Raw genomic sequence first — 14,625 nt, forward strand, 5'->3', positions numbered from 1 at the left:
ACATAATTATTTATTTAAATTTAAAATGTAATGAGTATTTGTATAATATCAAGTAATTAATTTTATTAGTTTAATAACAATCATAGGGATTGTTCCTGCCTTGCCTTGTTACGGCCTTCCTGATGCTTGCTGGGATGTGCTCCAACTTCCCCTTGACCATCTCAGGATAAGCAGGTTTAGAAGATGGATGGATAAATGGAGATGATTTTATGGGGGAATACCATGGAGGACTGCACTGTTCAATGACAAACATAAAAGGACATGACTGAACTTTGCCTGAACCTACTGAGAGAAACCAAAATCCTACTGGAAAAATGTTGATGAAACCAAAGTAGATTGTTTAGCAATGTATACCACTAATTAGTTCATAGGAAATGAAATTAAGCTTACCAAGAAAAGTATACAGCTAAAAAGAATGTGGGATCCATAATGTAGGAGAAAGATTGCATTACCCATTCTTCTACGCTTTAGTGGCACTCCAGACCTGTTAAAGCAGCATATATAGCAGACATCCAGCTCTGAAAATGCCCCATTTGAATTCCAAACTAAGTGACTAAACTCCAGCTTCTACCAGGATCTGTTTATACTTCATTTAATAACTAAGGTGTACATCAGAGTTGAACAGAAATCTTTCCCAAGTCCCCTCTGCAGACTGCATGAGCCAGAATATACAAAGTGGACTCAAGCAAGAACAAAGAACTGTAAATCAATGAATGACAACTCTGATAGACAGAAGAACTCAAATATGAGGAAACACTGATTTTGTAACTAGAAGTGACTCTAATTCAATCAGGATAAGGTATACATCCCCTTTAAATTCTCTGCACTATCCTGAAGAATCTCTCTGAGGATATTGTCTGGTTCTCTCTGGTGGCTTTCTCTAGAGAACTCTGAGGGAACTCTCATGGGACCTCTTCCTTTATTCTCCAAAATGACTGAAAACCTCTGAAACCTGCTCTCTTCCTTGGGAACCAAAGCCAATACAGTTTGCCAAGCTAAACTCTGAGGCAGCCTGAAGGCTATGAAGCAGTCATTATTTCAAGAGGGGAACTTCAGAATCTAAACTCTTATTCTAGAAAGTGCAATGCTTTCTCTATAAAGTTGTGGACAACACAGCAAAGGGCCTAACTGAGCGAAGCACTGTACACCTCAGACAAGGGATCATGCAGCAAAGAGAAAGAGTTCACTACAATGCAAGAAGTATTCTCCACTTGAACCCAGAGCAGCAACAGAGCAAAACACAACATTGGACATCATCGTTAAAGATTTGGTATCGTAAAACTATTCAATTGCGCCAAAATAAATTAGAATTCTCCATAGCAAGTAAACAGCCATCCTCTCAATGTTATATGCTTGTGTGTCTAGTCTATCCTGCTTCATGTATTATATGTCAACATATATATGTAGTTAATGTAATAATATAATCTTTTTATTATTGTATTATTCTGTTTCTTAAAACAAGTGTGCTTCAGTTACCTTGATATAAGTCTTCAGGACAGAGACCTGGCTCCTAAAACAGTGAAAGTTAAAGTAAATAAAGTAGGAGCCTTACTAAATTATTTAATCAGTTACCATCATTGTTGAAGGCAAGACCGATAACTGATTGAGTGAAATCTTTCCATTTCCTACCTTTATTGGCATCCCTCTAGGTGGGCAGGATAAATCACTCTTTTCTACAATAATGTGCTTGGGCTGCTAGGTTACATATTGGGTTGAAGGTCTTGAATATATTAAGGTAATCATGAAATCAGAGGGAACCAGAGCCTTTACGATGGGAATAAGCTACCTGGTGTCAGAAAATCAGGGGTTTCCAACAGTACAATGACCCAAAACTTGCACCAAAGAATGATGAAAAAGGTAAAATGGTCTGTGTTAAATGGACAAGCAATGAGTTCTGATGTCAATCTAATTGAAAACCTTTAAAAAGTGCTGAAATCTACCTTTGGGGAAAATGAAAGCTACAAACTTTCAAGAATGGAACAATTTTTAGCTTAAGAGTATGAAATGTTTCATCCTTTGTTCCGACCAGAACTTGGTCAGTCTGATTAATTTATGTCTTAAGCTGCTGTCTCTTGGTGATTGCTGTAATTTGATCTGGTGTTACTCCTTTATTTTGGAGAATTTACTTTGCCATTTCAGATGTTTGTAGTTTGTTACTACATTTGTTAGCCTTATGCAGTTGCTACTGTTTAACATATTAAAAGGTTTTTTGCGGTAATTTTTATTTTACTTACTGTAGTGTTGAGGAGAGTTGGGGTTGAGTGTGAGAAACAGAGCCCTTTATTTTGCATGCATAGTCTTCTGCATACCATATTCAGGAGTTTCACCCTGCTTTGCCACTTTACCTTTACCTTCAGTCTTCTGCTTTTATATTTCTTATAATTTTCTTTTCAGAGACTCTTACCATGTTCCTTCACTTAGTGGCAGTTGTGGGGCTGGCAGTACTGTACCATCCCCAGTTGTTTTACCTCCAAACCAATTAGTGCTGGCTTTGCTACTTCTGTTTTGTAACGTTTTTGTAATGTTTTTGTACATATTTAGGGATCTTATGATTTCTATAATTTTGTTTTTTCTCTTTATGGAATGTGAAAAACAGAGCCCTTTTGTGTTGTGTGAATTATGGCGGAAAGATTCACTGGAGGATGGTTAATTGTTAAGTTTTTGCTGTGCTCCATTCTGATGCAGTTTATTTTTGTGGTAATTTATTTTTTCCAATTTCTTTTCATTCTGCTGCTCTGAGGCTTTCATTTTTGATAATGGCTAACCTAAATGCTGTGCCATGTATTGTAAGCACACTCTCACCTCCTCAGAAACATTTTATTTAACAAGGAAATACACCTGTTCTGTGGAAGAATCACATTAAGAATTTGTTTTGTGCCTTTTTGAAATGCTATGTCAAGATTTCTACTTCTGCTACATCCTCAGAGTTGAAAATCAGCTTGTGTGAAGACTTTAGTCCAAATATCAAAAAAAACACCTGTGCTTTTATTCAAGAATATAACCAAAGTAAAAAAAAATCATTCAATTTACATGTTTGCTGTTAATTAGTTAAAAACCCAAGCTGAAATGTCAATTGACATAAAGTTGATATGTCTTCTTGGCTGGTGCAGAGGTAAGAACTGCTGCCTTATAACCAAAAGGTTCCGGGTTCAAGTGTGGGCACTCTGCGTTTTGAGTAGTGAACTGCTATTATTATTACTATAATATAATAAAACATACATTTTATTTGAGTCTGTAACACCCAGTGTAAATGTTGGCTACTTGTAAAAGTTAGTGCTATTTTTTTATTATTCAGTTTTATTCTGGCAGTGACGTTCACGTGGTACAATGAACTTGCCTCTCCCTCTCCATTCTTTTTACAAGAGCAACGATGACCACAGCTGGTGCTGTGGTTGATGCCTGCACAGAACAATTGGTTGTACCTGCAATCAAAGACACGATGCCCTGTGACTGCTATCAGAGTATCATGTGGCATTTGCTCTTTGACAACAAAGACAACCGTGCAGAACATCTGAAAAATGTCAGGTTTGCTGCGATTTTGGACATCTGGCAACGTTTTGATGAGAGCTGTGTTTTGAGTTAGAACCCTAAAGCTTATGGAGCCGTTTCTGGACAAAGGCAGAACTGTAACAACAGACAGCTTCTTCACAGCGCTTTTGGTGGCTAATAGACTGCTGCACTGAAATACAACTCAGCTTGGCACCAGAAGTAAAATGGGACTCAAACCCAGAACCTTTTGATTATATGGCAGCAGTTCTTACCTCTGCACCATCCAAGAACACATATCAACTTTCTATTGACTGACATTTGAGTTTGGGTTTGGAAGTCATTGAAAGGAACATGTAAATTGAATGATTTTTATTTTTTTTACTTTGGTTATATTCTTGAACAAAAGCGCACATGTTTATTTGATACAAGGTAGTCGTCCCCGTCAAGGACGGGCTGCAGGCGACTTTTATCAGTGTTGCAGGGTAAAAGTCATTAAGTGCAAAATAATTTGTACCATGATTAAATTCAGTAATAAAATGTTTTTTGCTATTTGTGCCACACGACGAATCGGGATTCGAACCCAGGCGGACAGTAGGTGGTGTTAGGTCCTAACTTTGTTCCGGCATACGGGATTGAACCACCGACTAAGGGTAGTGTGCATTCTACCACCTGAGCTGTATGGATCTTAGTTCCAAGGCAATAATAAACATAATGAAAGTTGTTTCTAGTTTAAGTCATGTATGAAAGTGTTACATGCCATAAAATGAATGACTTATCTTTATCAAAATAAAATTATGAATCATTAACACAATCAATGCATACTTAACGAATACGTGAACTATGTTTATTCAAGTATTTAAGTGGATATCCCTGGGTACACTACATTATTGACGTAAAGACCATCTTGATCCTCGTGGCAATCTTTTCAAACTAAGAGCTTGATCTTCTTTCTTGAAGTTGCTCGAGATAAGGCAACATACAGTGTTTCTTCGAAGTTGAGGTTGAATTTCAGACGCATTTGCTTGACTTTCTCGAGTTGGAATGCGATCTTGTTGACGACTTGAATTTGCATCTTCCTCGTTTTCATGAAGTCTATTTTGTCGTAGTCTTTGTTGCTCTTGTTCTCTTCTTTCGACATTTTAACGTTTAGTTGCATTTAAACGATTCTCTCATTGTCGTAAACGTTTTTGTTCTCTTTGAACACAAATTACAAAAAACATTTTATTACTAAATTTAATCATGGTACAAATAATTTTGCACTTAATGACTTTTACCCTGCAACACTGATAAAAGTCGCCTGCAGCCCGTCCTTGATGGGCACGACTACCTTGTCGTACTGCACGTCGCTGTTTATTCCACAGTTTTTGTTCTTCAGTAAAAATTCTTTTTGGTTTCTTCGTTTTTGGCAATTCTTGAGGTGTAGTTTGAGCACTTGAAATATCCAAAATCTTATTTCTTTTTGCATTTTTGTCTTCTTCAGTCGAGTGACTTCCTTCAGCTTTTCTTTTAATCCGATTGGTCACTCGCTTCCCAGTGCTTCGTTCAGCCAATCAAAACACTGATGTAAACATACCAACCAACCAACCAACCAACCAACAGACAGACATGCTGAAATATATATATAGATTTTGTTTTGTTTAAATATTAAATACTGTACAGCTTCAGACCTCAAGTAAAATGTTTTCACTTGTACAAGTTAAATATCTTTATATTTATGTATAAGAGTATAACTGTATGTATAACTATAAGCTGAATCTTTATGTAATATGTAAAGTGAAAATAGAGCATAATGAATATTGTATTACATTTTAGTTCTGTCTTCATCCTTTTTTAATGCAGTCCTAAAATTAGATAAGTAATGCGGCGTAAATGTTTGCATGCTGGTTTTTCTTTAGTTAAGTAACTGATAAAAAAGTAATATTGGTTATGTAGTGTTTTCTACCTACAGAATGGTGTGAAGGAGATGATTGTTAGGTGTGCCATGACAATACACTAATTGGTGTTGCTACTTCATCGATTCTGTGTTTAAATCATGTGCTTGTTTATTGTTCATCTGGAGTTTGTGCTGTCACACATGAAAACGGTTACGCAGAGAAGGATTCTGAGGTTGTACCACAGCTTTTGAGTTCTCCTGTTACACCCTTAGCTGAGAAAACATCCACTGTATGGAGGACTATTAATGTCTCCATAGCCCCATTTCCTTGACTACTTCTTCTGGTCTGCCATTTTTAAAATCTCACTGTGTTAAGATCCTGCAAGCATTAATCTGTCTTCTATTTCTGGATATTTGTTGTACTTAATTTTCAAATTTTGCAATTTATTGTCTCTTTGTAAGTCTTATGTATATCATTTTCAAAACTAAATCATTTCATTTTGTTTTTCTGTAATTACAGATTATTACTAACATTCACATCCATCAAGGCTAGGGTAGCTGATCAATAATTTCCCTTTTCTTAGTGTTAAATAGTTTAATGTACATCAGAATGATAGTAAAATCCATTCAAACCTTTCATGAACATGAGGTATAAGAACACATTTCATGTTTATGGGTCACATTTTCAGAGCTCAGAAGGCTTTGCAATTACAGATGCACACATGGAGCATAAAAAATGAATTGACCTGATCAGAGTTACACATTGAGTGACATGTGATAACTGAATTGTCATATGTATGTTTTAATGTGCCATTCTTTAGCAATACACAACTTATCCAGACAGCCCTAGGATGAATGCAGGAATGATCCTTGGACAGGACACAGTTATGGACACACTCACACTTCGTCATACCGAGTTGATCTTGAGGTTTTAATCAGTCTAAAGTGCTCATCTTTAGGAGAGAACATGTGAACTCCACACCAGCAGTATCCAGGCCACAAACCCAACTAGCATCCTTGGAGTTGTGAGACCAGAGTGCTAACCACTGCACCACCATGCTGACTTAAGGTTTGCAAAAACAGTCAAGGTATCTGTGCAAATGATTTCATTAATGTAAAAAAAAACAACTAATTTTAAAGCTTGTGAAATTCCAAATTTTAGTTATTGTTAAAAAAAACTGCATGTTAGTTTCAAAACATATTCTACAGTAATTATTAATAAATACAGTAAATAGAACTTATACACTTTACATGAAAAAGCCCATGGGATTCTGTGGTTTTCTGTTTTTTTTGCTGATAAAAACAATTCTTGGTGATATAAAAGAAAAGCCAAAATAATCTCAAGAAGTGTTACACTTTTTTTTGTTTACCTCCCAGATAGCAAACACGTTTGAACGTTTCTTCAGTTTTTGACATGCCTAACACTTCCTTTTGCTCACTGTGTATCTTTAGCACAGTAATACACGGCCATGTCTGAAGTCTGCAGGCTGTTCATCTTTAAGTACAGCATGTTGTTGGAATTGTCTCTGCTGATGGTAAATCGTCCCTCAACAGATTTTGCATACCACTGGCTGCTGCCATCATAATTGATTGCTGCCACCCATTCCAGTCCTTTACCAGGAGGTTGACGTACCCAGTGCATGCCATAGCTACTGAAGGTGAACCCTGAGGCTTTACACGACAACTGGTGTGACCGTCCAGGCAGTAGAGTTACAGGATCAGATTCTTGCAGTTTTATTTCTGCAGAAACACCTAAAAAAAAAATGAAGAAATTTAAAGTCTGTTCAAACTCAACACAGATTTCTTGTAGACTTATTATATGAAGCACTTACTAAAGATATAAAATGTCATTAAAATCAGCATCAGGTCTAGGAGCCCCATTTTGAAATAAGCTGTTGTTTGTTACACATTAACAGAACTGAACTGTTGTACCTTTTATAGCTGCTGTTGAGATCAGATAGGAAGATGTAGTAGAGACAACTTTGCATAAATCTCAGAATGGGAGGTGTAGATACAGTAAATCACACAGAATTGTCCTTCAGCTCTATAAACTTTTCACAGATGCTGTTTAATTTTTGAAACACTGAATTCACCGATGTTGAAGATTCCCTACAAATTTATATCACAGCAGTCACATTACCACTGAATGTACTTAAATGTGCTAAACCTTTGCTTGATTTTTAGTCTGATTTTTTAACTAACTTATGAATCTTAAAAATGCAGCTATTCAATACTGCTAGCCATGGATACATTTAGAAAATCCATTCTTAGTTTTTCTGAAAACTTTATCATTACACTTATATCTGCTGAGTGCACATCAATCATTAGATAATTATTTAAATTTAAAATGTAATGAGTATTTGTATAATATCAAGTAATTAATTTTATTAGTTTAATAACAATCACAATAATGTGCAAATGGCTAGTACCATGTCCAAGGATTGTTCCTGCCTTGCCTTGTTACTGCCTTCCTGATGCTTGCTGGGATGTGCTCCAACTTCCCCTTGACCATCTCAGGATAAGCAGGTTTAGAAGATGGATGGATAAATGGAGATGATTTTATGGGGGAATACCATGGAGGACTGCACTATTCAATGACAAACATAAAAGGATATGACTGAATTTTGCCTAAACCTACTGAGAGAAACCAAAATCCTTCTGGAAAAATGTTGATGACACCAAAGTAGATCGTTAAGCAATGTATACCACTAATTAGTTTATAGGAAATGAAATTAAGCTTACCAAGAAAAGTACACAGCTAAAAAGAGTGTGGGATCCATAATGTAGGAGAAAGATGCCATTACCCATTCTTCTAAGCTTTAGTGGCACACCAGACCTGTTAAGGCAGCAGATATAGAAGACATCCAGCTCTGAAAATGCCCCATTTGAATTCCAAACTAAGTGACTAAACTCCAGCTTCTACCAGGATCTGTTTACTTCATTTAATAACAAAGGTGTACTTCAGAGTTGAACAGATATCTTTCCCAAGTCCCTTCTGCAGACTGCATGAGACAGAATGTACAAAGTGGACTCAAGCAAGAACAAAGAACTGTAAATCAATGAATGACAACTCTGACTGACAGAAAAACTCAAATATGAGAGAAATACTGATTTTGTAACTGGAAGTGACTCGAATTCAATCAGGTGTGGAGGACGGCCAGGGTCCATGCCCGGCCAGGACGCCCCTTCTACTTATGTTCCGGGGGAGCAGCCATGGACTCCTCAATACCTTCCCCGGGACGCTTGGTGGCAGCCTCCCTGGTTAATGATGATGCCTCAGTTTCCCACAGGGTTTCATGGGAGATGGAGTTCTTCCCAACCCGGTGGGGACCTGGGATGGCCGCCAGGGGGCGAGGCAGAGATAATTAAGCCCAGCTGGGCTAATCATTGGGCCCACACGGGAGAGCTAGTAGGAACAGGTGAGCAAGCACCAGGAGCACTCCCGGGAGGGCCATAAAAGAAGTCAGTAACCACCACTCAGGGCCAGAATTGGGAGGAAGAGGACGAGGTGCCTGAGAGGAGTGGTGGTGCCAGTGGAAGGATTGCTGTCTTGATAAAGAGGTACTTTGGGACTGTGTTATACCTGTGGGGTTCCCGGGGAAGACGTGCCCCACAGGTGAAGAAAAAGATTTATTTATGTTTATTGCATTTATTGCTTGTGGGACTGTGTTGGGCCTGTGGGACATGGGGAAGACATGCTCCACAGCTGAAGAGAAAATAAAAAGATTTCTGTTCTATTTATACGTGCCTCAGTGTGAATCTGTACCGGGTCCGGCGCTTATATAGTACCTTTATTCACACTGGCGTAGTCGGCAGGATTCCGGTCCGTCCATTTGGATCGGGACCTGTACATAAATATTGTGTGGAGACCTGGCATAGCAGCATGCTGCTACACGCAGCGGAGCGAGGCACGTGTGCGACACAACAACGCAAGTAGCGCGCACCTGACATAGTCGCAGGTGAACAGACACAGCACAGTGCAGAGCGCGCTCCCGAGGCGGAGCGCACACTACCAGCACAAAGCACACTCCCGAAGCAGAGAGCGCACTGCAAGAGCAGAGCGCACTCCCGAGGCAACCCAGCAGCGCGAGGCACGTGCCTGCACAAGTGGCAGGGAGCCGCCAGAAAGTTGCCCACGGAACACCATACGGAATGGTGAAAAAGAAGACCGGGCAGGCTCGAAAGCCGGTGTCCAGACACGGCCATGCCGTTAAGAGCAACGGGATCCATAGAGAGGTCGGCGACGGACCCGGAGATGATACATCCAGCGTAAGGTATGCATTTGTTCCGTATGCCTGCCTCCTAGGTAGAAAAGAGACGGATCCCTGTCAATGGCTGGCAGACGCCTGTCCGTGGCGCAATGGTGAGACAAGCTACGAGAGGAGCGACGCTGACCTGGGGGCCCTATTTGACTCCGGACAACGGTCGAGAGACGAGGGTCCGGAAGATGTCCCTTATACGGTTGCCCCGGCGAAGAAACAGGAACCACTCCCTTTGACAGGTAAGGGGTGTGGGGATACGTGTCGGCTACCCGTCGTTAGTGATATGCAGACCGGAACGACGAACCTCCACCCCGCTCCCAAAGACGTCCTGGAGGCACCTGTAAAGAAAGCACAGGGCCTCCGCGAGCCACGTCGGCGCAAGACGAGGTGAGTTCAAGCCTGTTGCCGGCCGATAAAACTGACTTCTCCTGGGCTGCACGCGAGGTAGAGGCGGTCCTCCTACCTCTGCAGTCTCTGGCCCAGATCTTTCAGGTCCTGCAGGAGGTGAAGGGAGGTCTGGACAAGAAGCTTGGCGTGCCGTTGGAAACTGAATGGCTCAGCAGACGCGGTAAGTCATCCTCCAGCCTGCAGGACAGCGCAGTACAAGTAAGTGAAGCCGGTGCTGTAAAAGAAAGGGGGGGGGGGGGAGCACAGAGGCTGCCGTCATGATTAATACAGCTTGCCAGACCAGCACGCCACCTATACAAGACGTTGCCACGGTAACCGATAACGTAGCTGGAGAGTGTGCTGGGAGGCAGCTGAAAGGTGTCAGCTGCCAAACTACCTTGCCCCAACTGCCGATGCCGGTCTCGCGGGCGTCTAGAGGGGTGCAGACGGTGAGGGGTCCCTCTTCATCCCAAAAAGGGACTCAGACCACCACTACACCTCAGGGAAAAAGAAGGAGCCGGAAGAAAAAGCCGGGAACTCCGGAAAAACTGCAACATGAGTCCGTTGACAAGAAAAAATGGACGGGTTATGCTGCAGAGGGGCAAAGTCTCCATAAGCCCTCAACTGATCAAAAGGAGGGGCGGGAGTTTCCTACCTGCTTCCGCTCCCGCAAGGGTCGGACAGAGGAGAATCGGATATGCTATAACTGCGGCCGCTGTGGCCACGTCTGGAGGTGTTGTCCAGAGAGGACATCCGAATGGAAGGGACGTAGGGGCAACACCCCCAGATCTGTTTATTATATTTCCACAGGGTGGAGCCGTAGAGCAGAGGACACCGATTCCCTATCCAGGAGTGACTGACCGTCGCGGGACAGGTCGATAAGCCCCACGAGTCTCATCTGGGAGAAGGGCAATGTAGTGGATGGCCGGATCCCATGTCCGGCCAGGACGGCCCTTCTATTCATGTTCCGGGGGAGCTACCAGAGACTTCTCAATACCTTTCCCCGGGACACTTGGACCCCTCAACTGAACGGGTGAAGGGGCAGGGGTTTCCTGCCTGCTTTCGCACCCGCATGGGTCGAGCCGAAGGGAGTCGATTGTGCTACTACTGCGGCCGCTGTGGCCACATCTGGCGGCGTTGTACTGTGAGGACGTCCAAATGGCAGGGACATCGGGGCAACACCCCCAGACCATTTACTTTTGTTTCCACAGGGCAGAGCTGTAGTGCTGAGGACACCGACTCCCCGTGATGGAGAAGACCGGCCCTTGCGGGGCATGCCGATGAGCACCATGGGTCTCATCTGGGTGAGGGGCAATGTGGAAGACGGCCAGGGTCCATGCCCGGCCAGGACGCTCCTTCTACTTATGTTCCGGGGGAGCAGCCATGGACTCCTCAATTCCTCCCCCGGGATGCTTGGTGGCAGCCTCCCTGGTTAATGATGATGCCTCAGTTTCCCACAGGGTTGTGAAGAACTCCATCTCCCATGAAACCCTGTGGGAAACTGAGGCATCATCATTAACCAGGGAGGCTGCCACCAAGTGTCTAAGGGGAGGTATTGAGGAGTCCATGGCTGCTCCCTCGGAACATAAGTAGAAGGGGCGTCCTGGCCGGGCATGGACCCTGGCCGTCCTCCACACCTGATTGAATTCGAGTCACTTCCAGTTACAAAATCAGTATTTCCCTCATATTTGAGTTTTTCTGTCAGTCAGAGTTATCATTCATTGATTTACAGTTCTTTGTTCTTGCTTGAGTCCACTTTGTACATTCTGGCTCATGCAGTCTGCAGAAGGGACTTGGGAAAGATGTCTGTTCAACTCTGAAGTACACCTTTGTTATTAAATGAAGTAAACAGATCCTGGTAGAAGCTGGAGTTTAGTCACTTCAAATGGGGCATTTTCAGAGCTGGATGTCTGCTATATCTGCTGCCTTAACAGGTCTGGTGTGCCACTACAGCTTAGAAGAATGGGTAATGGCATCTTTCTCCTACATTATGGATCCCACACTCTTTTTAACTGTATACTTTTCTTGGTAAGCTTAATTTAATTTCCTATAAACTAATTAGTGGTATACATTGCTAAACGATCTACTTTGGTGTCATCAACATTTTTCCAGAAGCAAGTAGGAACAAGTGAGCAAGCACCAGGAGCACTCCCGGGAGGGCCATAAAAGAAGCCAGCAACAACCACTCAGGGCCAGAATTGGGAGGAAGAGGACAAGGTGCCTGAGAGGAGTGGTGGTGCCAGTGGAAGGATTGCTGTCTCAATAAAGAGGTACTTTGGGACTGTGTTATACCTGTGGGGTTCACGGGGAAGACGTGCCCCACAGGTGAAGTAAAATATTTATTTATGTTTATTGCATTAAGTGCTTGTGGGACTGTGTTGGGCCTGTGGGACACGGGGAAGATGTGCTCCATGTCTGAAGAGAAAATAAAAAGATTTCTGTTCTATATATATACGTGCCTCAGTGTGAATCTGTGCCGGGTCGGACGCTTATATAGCACCTTTATTCACACAGGATAAGTTATACATTCCCTTTAAATTCTCTGCACTATCCTGAAGAATCTCTCTGAGGATATTGTCTTGTTCTCTCTAGTGGCTTTCTCTAGAGAACTCTGAGGGAACTCCCACATGACCTCTTCCTTCATTCTCCAAAATCACTTTGTTCTGACCAGAACTTGGCCAATCTGATTAATTTATGTCTTAAGTTGCTTTCTCTTGGTGATTGCTATAATTTGATCTGGTGTTACTCCTTTATTTTGGAGAATTTACTTTGCCATTTCAGATGTTTGTAGTTTGTTACTTCATTTGTTAGCCTTATGCAGTTGCTACTGTTTAACATATTAAAAGGTTTTTGCTGTAATTTTTATTTTACTACTGTAGTGTTGAGGAGAGTTGGATTGAGTGTGAGAAACAGAACCCTTTTATTTTGTGTACATAGTCTTCTGCATGCCACATTCAGGAGTTTTGCCCTGCTTTGCCACTTTACCTTTACTGTCAGTCTTTTGCTTTTATATTTCTTATAATTCTCTTTTTCAGAGACTCATACCATGTTCCTTCACTTAGTGGCAGTTGTAGGGCTGGAAATACCTTCCCCAGTTGTTTTACCTCCAAACCGATTACTAGCTGGCTTTGCTACTTCTGTTTTGTAACGTTTTTGTAATGTTTTTGTACATATTTAGGATCTTACAATTTCTATAATTTTGTTTTTTCTCTTTAGGGAATGTGAGAAACAGAGCCCTTTAGTGTTGTGTGAATTATGGCGGAAAGATTCACTGGAGGATGGTTAATTGTCGAGTTTTTGCTGTGCTCCATTCTGATGCAGTTTATTTTTGTGGTAATTTATTTTTTCCAATTTCTTTTCATTCTGCTGCTCTGAGGCTTTCATTTTTGATAACGGCTAACCTAAATGCTGTGCCATGTATTGTAAGCACACTCTCACCTCCTCAGAAACATTTTATTTCACAAGGAAATACACCTGCTCTGTGCAAGAATCACATTAAGAATTTGTTTTGTGCCTATTTGAAATGCTATGTCAAGATTTCTGCTTCTGCTACATCCTCAGAGTTGAAAATCAGCAGTTCTTACCTCTGCACCATCCAAGAATGCACATCAACTTTCTGTTGACTGACATTTGAGTTTGGGTTTGGAACTCATTGAAAGCAACGTGTAAATAGAATGATTTTTTTTTTACTTTGGTTATATTCTTGAATAAAAGCGCACGTGTTTATTTGATATTTAGACTAAAGTCTTCACACATTATACACTTCACGTCAATGTTAGTATAATATAGAAAAAGTTTCTGCTTTAGGTAGAAAATGCATGTATTCCAAATAATGATATACTGTATTGTTTAACTTATACAACTCCAGTTCTCACATGCAGATAAGGAGCCTTGGCTTGAGCTGGGAGAAATTTTTGCCCGAGTTGAGTTCAATCAAGGTGGGGGGGGGGGGGGGGGGGGGGGGTGGTGGGGGTAATGGGATGGAACAGCAGGCTGCTTGCTGCTTGTGCTGATCGACACATTTACAAAACAAAAGATGCTGATGGAGAAGTGCGAAGGGATTTAAGGTGGGCCAGGATTATGAGTTTTTTCTTAGGCTTCAGGGATTCTAGTGCTAAGGAAGAAAGGTCGCAAAGACTGGATAGTAAATGAACACTAATGAAATGTGAAATCCTACCAACCGTCAGAAAGCCCTGTGTCATAGCTGCTTTTTAATCAACACCCTTTAGTCATTTGTATAAACTGTGAGCATTAAGGATGTTGCCCTCACTTTTACCTCTTTTCTTGAAGTTTGCTAATATAGGGATTTTCAGAATTTTTTTTGGTTTGTTTAAATATTGCATACTGTACAGCTTCAGACTTCAAGTAAAATGTTTTCTCTTGTACAAGTTAAATATCTTTATATCTATGTATAAGTGTTGTCACAGGAGGCTGGGGGACAGACCCAGCCGGGATGCCTGGAAGGACCGGGAGGTGGTTTATACGTCCCCCAGGCCATGAGGGAGCAACCGCCCTGGATCGGGAGAAGACCACGGAAGAGGAGCAAGGAGGCTCAAGCCCGTTGGGGCCCGTTGCCACCGCCATGGGGCACCCCAAGCCTCAGAGAGCCCGGGA

The 14,625-nt window shown here is 41.7% G+C and overlaps 2 gene segments (V, D, J or C); both read right to left on the reverse strand.

Moving 5' to 3' along the window:
- LOC114645119 (Ig heavy chain V region 914-like) overlaps positions 1-14,625 on the reverse strand; it is a 107,354-nt gene that overhangs the window by 63,688 nt on the left and 29,041 nt on the right.
- On the reverse strand, positions 6,798-7,258 carry LOC114645124 (immunoglobulin heavy variable 3-30-like). The segment is given in 2 exon segments: positions 6,798-7,114; positions 7,195-7,258. Coding segments are annotated over 2 exon segments (366 nt in total).

The sequence above is a fragment of the Erpetoichthys calabaricus genome, chromosome 2, assembly GCF_900747795.2.
Source record: "Erpetoichthys calabaricus chromosome 2, fErpCal1.3, whole genome shotgun sequence".
In the NCBI taxonomy this organism is placed as follows: domain Eukaryota; kingdom Metazoa; phylum Chordata; class Cladistia; order Polypteriformes; family Polypteridae; genus Erpetoichthys; species Erpetoichthys calabaricus.